Source organism: Teleopsis dalmanni, chromosome 1 (assembly GCF_002237135.1).
Source record: "Teleopsis dalmanni isolate 2A chromosome 1, ASM223713v2, whole genome shotgun sequence".
Taxonomy (NCBI): domain Eukaryota; kingdom Metazoa; phylum Arthropoda; class Insecta; order Diptera; family Diopsidae; genus Teleopsis; species Teleopsis dalmanni.
In genome coordinates this window covers 74,290,237-74,298,693 of record NC_051846.1, presented here as the reverse complement: position 1 = coordinate 74,298,693, position 8,457 = coordinate 74,290,237, and the positions used below count along the sequence as shown (strand labels likewise).

Here is an 8,457-nt window from a genome sequence, read left to right as displayed (position 1 = left end):
AGAGAGTAATTATGGAAATGAACTATAAACTGAGAAAGAAAGACACTAATATTACATATGCTTAAAGTAAATATAGTAATAATCTTATTTGAAATCGTTTCGTGACTATAGCACGATATATGTGAATATTTTACACATCAGTCTTCGTATAATTTTTTATATCGTCTACGTAAATTTTCTTTAAATTATATTCCACCTATTCCAAAGCATATCTTTTATTAAATTGTATTTATATATTTTAATTTATAATTCTCATAAGTTTATAAGAATTTAGTAACAGTATTTTTACAAATTATGAAAGTCAAAAATTATATTTTAAAAATTTATCAATTAATTCAGTGATTGTTTCTTATTAGTTACTCTATTAAGATATGTTTCATATATTTCAAAAGATTTATTTAAACCGCGAAGTGGCGCTTAAAACTACTATGTAATTTATTTATAAATGGAATATAAATTTCACAAAATAAAATAGAAATAAAGAAATATGTTTTAAAACATTTTTGTTTTTACAAAGTATTAAATTCAGATCAATTCAAATTTATTGTCTAAACTCTCCAAGACTACCTTTCAACGTAAGCTACGTAACTCTTCAGCTTCCACAAAAAAAAATTATTTTAATTTAAACTTTATTAACTTTAGTACCTTAAAACTAAACCGAAGACATTTTGGTAGTTAAATTGTTTAACATTTGAAAATAAATGTAAATATGATTAGTTGTAATAGTTATTTTCACAATTAAACCGTATTAATTATTGACTTCGACCGGCTATTGACTGTTTAGCCGACTTAAAAGAAATGGAGCTGAAACAACAAAAACAAAAAACACATTTTATTGATTACATAAATAAAACTTATATGAAATTTTTACATAAATAATTGATATTAATTATATCATTTGAATAATAAACTGATTTTATTTTAGAATAAATGCATGATTAACTTACCAATTCTAATAGCACCAACTAAAATACCAAAAAATATTAAATTATTTCGTACATCTGCTCGTACACGTTTCCTTTCTTCAGCGGGATCAATTTTGGGTGGTAAACGAAACATGTTGCCTAATTTTCAATTACAGAAATAAAAGAAATTTATATATTTATGAAAATAAAATATATGCAATTTATTTACTTTAAAGGGTGAAACTTTGTTTTAAAAGCTAGCAGCGTGCAGCAAACTTTGACAAATTTTTTTTGTTATCAGCTGAGTGCTATGGGAAATTTTAATGTTGAGGGTAATTTAATTTTCTTTTTGAAGTATTCTTGAGTGTTGTAAAACTAAATATTTTATTTTTGTTTAAATATATTATACAATACAAAATAAATGTGCGATAAAAAATATGATATATAAAATAAATGAAACATGACGCTCTAATAATTTGTTCATGTTATTTGATATGTTATTTAATTAGGTTTAGTTTATAATCTATTTTAATTATAATTTAGTTTCAAAAATACAAATAGATTTTTCGATCTATTGCATTATCGTAGAAAACCTTATAAGTTTGCAACTATGTAGAACCTTTAATAAAGTCCCTGCTATGTAGACAGTGAATCTAAATGTGAATTGAAAATTTAGCACTTAGAGCAGGCACAAAATTTGAGTTGGTTTCGGTAACGGTCTTCACGTAGATCAAAAATTGCACGTATATGCAAAATTCTAAATCGACGCACAGGAAATTGTTTTTAATAGACTCAGCTAAATTTCTTTGAAAAGTGTTGTTCTGTAATTTTATATCTCTCTACATTAACACAAGAAATATATTAAACAAATAATAAATAGCTATACTATGTATAACGATGTAAATTTTTTCGAATAATAGTGTTCGCAATGATGAAACCGAAATACTCAACAAGTTTAAATGAGATTAGAAGGAATTAAGGGGAAATGTGCAACATGTTAACTGTTCGAAAACCGGGCGTTATTGTTGCAAATACCCTGAGCTTGTATTTCACCACTCACAAGATAGAAAACTGCTTGATTAAAATAGTCAAAACTCAACTCGACAATTAGTTGATGAACTGAGTTGCAACAGAAACAATAAGCACTTAAGAACTTTTGAATAGATTTGCATAATGTGAACACGTAAGTAGAACTTTCAAAAAACCTTTGATAATCACACATCAGCTAACGACTGCATATATTAGTACAACTCGAAAATATTTTAAACCTCGATATCCACTACAAAGGATATGTTGTCAAAATTCTTCCACGCTTTATCATGGAAGAATTTCGATGCGAATTAGACACTTCGCAAATTATCGATGGTAAAAACAAATCTGAAAATTTTTAATGATCAAATCTTTTATTAAAATGCAGGGTGCAGAAAAATATCTTAAAATTTGCATTCAGCAGCCTTAAAAAAGATAATTTCTTGTCGAACAATCTAATTTATTTAATTTTCTATTCTAAATCTTATACTAACCTAACGTTTGAACTTATTCCAAAATGCTTATTAGCGCCAAAACTATTATTTTTCTACATAACATCCAATAGGGAAAAATGCAAGTATAGATAACTGCACATTATTTTATTTTTATATATTTATTTTATTTTATATATATTATGTATTATTATATATATTATATAGTTTACGTTTTAATATCAAATGCTTTAATATCAGTTTTTGTGAATAAAATTTTCAAATAGGTAAAATGATTGCCATCGCATATGAATTGATTAATAAAAAAATTATGTTTGTCGCAAATAACATGAAACGGTACTCCAGAAAAAATTATAATTATTGAATTCTATGGAAAATTTTACTATATAAAATATAGGTTTCGTCTTTGGAAATTATTATCTGCAAAGTAGTGTAATTTAAAAATTTATATTTTTATTTTATATATATATATAAATTTCACTTTTTTTAAAATAAAAACAAGGTGCAATATTTTTATTTATCTTTATTACTAAATTATATAAAAGTACACATAAAAATTTAAATATTTCTATATATTAAAATCACACTTTTATGTTTAACTTGTAATTCATACATTACACAATAATATATTTGAATATACATATACATACATATATATATGCCAGCAGTTAGGTACATATGTTTCTTATATATGATACTATACTACTTAACATAAAATGAGTTTCAAATATAAATAATAATGGCAAATACATAAATTTATTGGATAGGATGTTTTTAATATTAATATATAAATAAATAGATACTTAGGCTTAATAACTGAAAATATTTTTTTAAGCATTTAAAAATATTTTTTTTTTGCATACATAATAAGTTTTTAGTGTTTGTATATATTATTTTTTTCTATTTTTTTTTCTCTGAAATTTCAAATTTCAATTTCTTTTTGGTTTTTATTATATTTGGTTTAATTTTTTATTTATTAATAATAACTATATATTTAATTTTTATACATACTTAAGACATTACTTATGATATATATAATATTTAAAATTTAATAATAGTATTTATTTTCCTAACTTATATATCTAAAAATTAATTTAATTATTCAATATCAATACATAAATCCGTAGAGTTTTGATACGTTATTCTCAATGTATCGGCTAGAGAGTTTGATGGTATGGATTCATTACTGCATGAAAGTGCCATAGGTGTAATGGCAGGGGTTTGGGGAAATACTATGTTAGTTTCTCTTTGATCATTAAAAATACCAGTATCTACAACATTTTGTCCCATATGTTCATTTAATTCATAAATGTTTCCAGAAAAATGTGTTGTGACATTATTAAATTCAGTATTTATTATTGGTACTGCAGATCCGGTTTGTTGATCAATAAAGAAATCTACAAAGGAAAATAAAGAATAATTATTAATTAAATCAAATTTATTTTATTGAAAATTATGAAATTATATGTACAATATTATGTTTAAGGTAATATATACAAGGAACTTAGAATTACAATTTCTGAATCATCAAAATAAAAGTAATAAAAACTTTTAAAACAAATATATTTAAACAAAAAAAAAAAAATTAAAACTATAAAACAAAACAAAAAAATTAAAAAAATAAAACAAAATAATAAATAAGATTATATTTTTTTCACCAAACTTAAAATAAAACAAAAAAAGTGATATAAAAATATACATTTGAGGACATCTACAAAATAAAAAACTACAATGGAAAATTATTATTATTTTAAAATATAAAAAAAGTAATATATATAAGTTAGTAATCTACATTATTCTATTAAATTTATATGCAATGAAAAAAATATATATATTTCAATTGAGCTACAGACGGTATTATATTTAAAACAAAATAATTTAATTAAATAACAAATTTAAATAAAAAATGCCAATTTATGTGCCAATTTACCTTAAAAATTTTAAATTTATTTTTTATATTTAATTTTTGCAAAATTTAGCTTCTTTTTTGTATTTGTGTGTGTGAAATGTTTTGAAATTAAATTTATTAATATATTTGTGTGTTTCTAATAGTAGTTGTATGTGCAGTTAAAAAAGCGAAGAGGGTTTCAATTTATATTTTAGATATCAAAAGATATCTTCATGATATTCTGGTGCTGAGGGTATTATTTGTACTGGAAAAGAAAAAAATTATGTTCACTTATTTGTGAAATCAGAGAGACGTGTAAGAGGAACTATATAAAGCTAATAAAAGTAGAAATTAATTAAATTTTAGATAAAAAATACTTATTGTATACAGTATATATTATCACATATTATATATATTATTATATTATATTATTTTTATTATTGTGCACCTACCAGATTCTACACCATTCCATTCACTGACAACGGCATTATGATGATGCTGATGTGGATTTGGAAGATCTTCGCAAGAACCTTCATATACTTGCATATCAGTTGCAAGTTCATCATGTTCAGTCATATCAAATATTTCTGTGACTTTTACCTTTAATTTAAAAAAACTATTAATTAAACTAGATTTATTTAAGCATTTTTTTAATTACTTTATTAGTTTGTGCATCTGTGTAATAATAAGCGTATAGCGCATCGTTGTGAGTAGTAACTTTTAATACATGTTCGTAATTATCCACATCTGTTTCAAGTGGAGGTGCACCACTGGAATAATGTTATAGAAATATTAATAAGCATTGAAAAATATTTAATTTAAGTTATAAACTTACTATTCATCTACTAATATAGATACTCGTGGACCATAAAGTCGGCTGGAATGTAAAAGACCAGTAGTATCAAAATGAGGTGGATCACAAATCTGTAAATCATAAAAAAAATACATTTAATATATAATTTCTATATATATTTATAATATATAATTACCGTAAATTTGTTAAAAACTCGAGCTTGTATTGTATTATTTAATTGCTGTAGTAATTCTTCAACCAATATACGCATCTGTTTTGTTAATTTTGGCGTCAAAGATGAAATTCTAAAGTAAATAATAAAATAAAATAAAAAAAATTAATACTATTATATGAACATTTGAGCGTAGTTGTAAATAAATTATATCCATTAAAACTTAAAATGTATATAATCAGTAGCAAATAAAAATTTTCAATAAATTACAATTAAATTATAGCAACATAATGTTAAGCGAATAAAAATGTAAATAAAATAAAAATAATTAAGGAAATTATATTTTTTAGTTTTTTTTTATTTACGTAACTAAATTTGTTACGTAAATTTATTATAAAAAAATATTAAAAAATAATAATAAATAAAAAATATGCAAAATTTATATAATGAAAAAAAAAATATTTAAATATTAAAAAAACATAAGATTTAAATAATAAAAAAAATAAAAGTTTTAAATAATAAAACAAACAAAAGATTTAAATAATAGAAAGATAAAAGATTTATAAAAATAATAAAAAAAATTAAATGATAATAAAAATAGAAAATTTGAAAAAATAATAAAATAACAAATAAAATAAAAATAAATTATAAAGAATAAAAAATAAAATTAAATATAAAAAATAAATTAATAAACTTAAAAAAAATAATTTTTGTTTTGAAGAAGCTTTTAGTATTTATTGCCAATTGATATTTGAAGAAACATTTGCAAACCAGACTAAAAAAAATATTTGAAATAAAAATCTTAATTCTTTTTTATATAAATCATTTATTTATTTGAAATTAAAAAAAAATAAAAATAAAAAATACAATTTAAAATACAAATTCGTTGTTAAAATTAATACTAAACAGTTAAACTTAATTAAAAAAATTTACTATCTATTCTTTCTTAATTTATTTGATTCTTACAATATTTTTATATTTTAGTTTTAATTTAGTCTTAATTTTCTTAGCACATACAAAAATTGAGATATTTTTAAATTAATGCTTATGCTCGTAAACTTATTTATATTTGTGACCCAGTTTTATAGTAAATTAAATTTAATTACGTATTTAAAAATTAATTTATAAACTATATAATATCAATGTTTAGGCGCTTGCAAAAGTTTTTCCAAATGGCTTTGGCAATTGCTTCAAGGTTCTAAAAAATAAAAAATAAAAAGCAGAATGATAATAATGATATTAACTACAAATAATTTATATACAATAAATGATACACGATGAAAAAATTTTAAGAAGCATGAATATAGACGAAGAAACAATAGTAATAAATGTAATGTACATTAAATTTAATTAAAATTTTTATTTTAAGCTCAGGGTTTTTGCAACGACGCCACTCATCACAGACGATAAAACACTGCGTTATACTATACTTTGTCGCAATTCCAAAAAAGGCCAGGTCTACGTCGCGGTGTCACTCGTCAACCACTACGCCCAAATGTCGTTTACCATCCCTCAAAGGGATTTTACAATTAGATTCCAGAGGGTTATAACAACAATAACTGTGCTATAGTTTTTGTTTTTGTTTTAGAATTGGGACCACAGACAAATCAAATATTGTTTGTCTACGAAAGGATAAGGATAAGTTGGCACCACAAAAAATAAATTGAAGATACTAGTTGCTGCACATGAGTCCAGTATGTAAAACATAGGAGATGTAGAAGCAAAACTGCACTAGTTTCATATTGTATTATGTCAAGACTTGATGTGAAAATCTGAAGATCTGAAGAATGAGAGACTAATGCAGCAAAAAAAACAATTAACAGAAGTTATATATCTATTTTCAAAATCTCTCTTATAACAAGTCTCAACTGTTAAACAGATATTATCAATAGATAGAAATAGATATTTCTATACTTTTTGAATATGTTCTCTATTTTCAAAATCTCTCTTAGGGCTCAACTGTTAGATATTATCAATTGTGCCCAAAACATCTTCTATTGCAAAAACTAATATAAAATATTAAATGATTGCATATATTCTAGATGATACTAGATGATTCTAAATGATTCAATTTATAATTAATAAATTTATTTTTATAATTAAAATAAATTTATATAATTCTTTTCAATAATATTTTTAATGTTATTTATAATATAAGCATTAGTATAAGCAAGTAATAACTTTAAAAGAATTTATTAAATATACATAACAATTTATTTATTAGTTGTTCATTAAACCATGCTTCTCAAAATTGTTGTTTTAAAGCCTATAAACTTTTTAAATTAACTTACTTTGAAACTGTTGCTAAAAAGAAATCCATAGGTACTGTTGCTGGCAGTGACAATAATTTAATTCCACGATGTTTGAAGAGCCAATTTGCTAACCCCTTGTTAGCTTGTTCAATGTAGTCCTGTATAACATCGAGCACGGTTTGAGGCATATTAGAGCTTAATGCATCCTGCAAAATAATAATTGAAATATTTTTAATAATTTTCTCTGAAAAATATAAATAAATTTAAATATTGAAATACTCACAGTTCTGTGTTTTTTGCATTCTCTGCAGTCGGGATCAAAGTCTTGTGGATGTGATACAGTCTCGGATACAACAAATGTGGATTGGACGGCAACACAACGACGGCAATTGATTAAATTATTGCGATGTAAAAATTGCATTGCATCGTCAAATCCCTGTTGACAAAATTTCGATAGAAATTCTGGACGTGGTGGAAATAAGATGCGCACGAAACGATTAATATTTTGACGTGAAATTTCTATGCTTGTATTGGCCCAATTAAGATGGAATAATTGTGAACTCTGATCACGTGGACATATGTCACTCTCTCCACAGAATGGGCTAACAGTGATAGTATTCTCGTCTAGTATAGGCAGATTATCAGAGAATGCACCATCCATATAGCGTACACCACGGAAGCGTGGTGGCAATATGCCAGAGAAACCAGGTATGAAACAGGCACATAGTAGAGCTTGAAGCAATTCATCACGGGAATTGAAATCTGATACTATAACGTTCTTGCCATCATGTACGCGTGTTAGTGATATATGTAAACGACCGCTCACACGTTTATGTGCATCTTCGGGCAAGTGTTTTTGCAGACCTTCGAATAGACATGTTTGTATATTAAAAGATGGACTGAATGGACCTAAAGAATGGCGACGGGCTTCATTAACAACACGGAAAAAGTCGGAAGTCATGCTAC

The 8,457-nt window shown here is 24.0% G+C and overlaps 1 protein-coding gene across 2 annotated transcripts; it reads right to left on the bottom strand.

Moving 5' to 3' along the window:
• Positions 1–3,451: 3,451 nt before the first annotated feature.
• Positions 3,452–8,457, bottom strand: LOC119668595 (1-acylglycerol-3-phosphate O-acyltransferase Pnpla3). 2 transcript variants are annotated; one of them, XM_038078160.1, is made up of 7 exons: positions 7,775–8,457; positions 7,531–7,697; positions 5,264–5,372; positions 5,110–5,198; positions 4,933–5,044; positions 4,727–4,874; positions 3,452–3,783 (listed from the first exon to the last, which is right to left on the bottom strand). In XM_038078160.1, the coding sequence occupies exons 1-7, from the start codon at positions 8,450–8,452 to the stop codon at positions 3,485–3,487; spliced, it is 1,602 nt and encodes a 533-aa protein (XP_037934088.1). In that variant the 5' UTR covers positions 8,453–8,457; the 3' UTR covers positions 3,452–3,484. The 2 variants fall into 2 exon arrangements, with proteins under 2 accessions (XP_037934088.1, XP_037934097.1); XM_038078169.1 differs by lacking the exon at positions 3,452–3,783 and adding an exon at positions 4,372–4,539.

Bases quoted from the DNA above. Each gene is read 5' to 3' on its own strand.
- LOC119668595 (XM_038078160.1), bottom strand. From the start codon at position 8,452: ATGACTTCCGACTTTTTCCGTGTTGTTAATGAAGCCCGTCGCCATTCT. The intron at 5,373-7,530 runs GTAAGTTAATTT...TATTTACTTTAG, and splicing joins TTTTTAGCAACAGTTTCAAA to AATTTCATCTTTGACGCCAA. The intron at 5,199-5,263 runs GTAATTATATAT...TATGATTTACAG, and splicing joins GAGTTTTTAACAAATTTACG to ATTTGTGATCCACCTCATTT.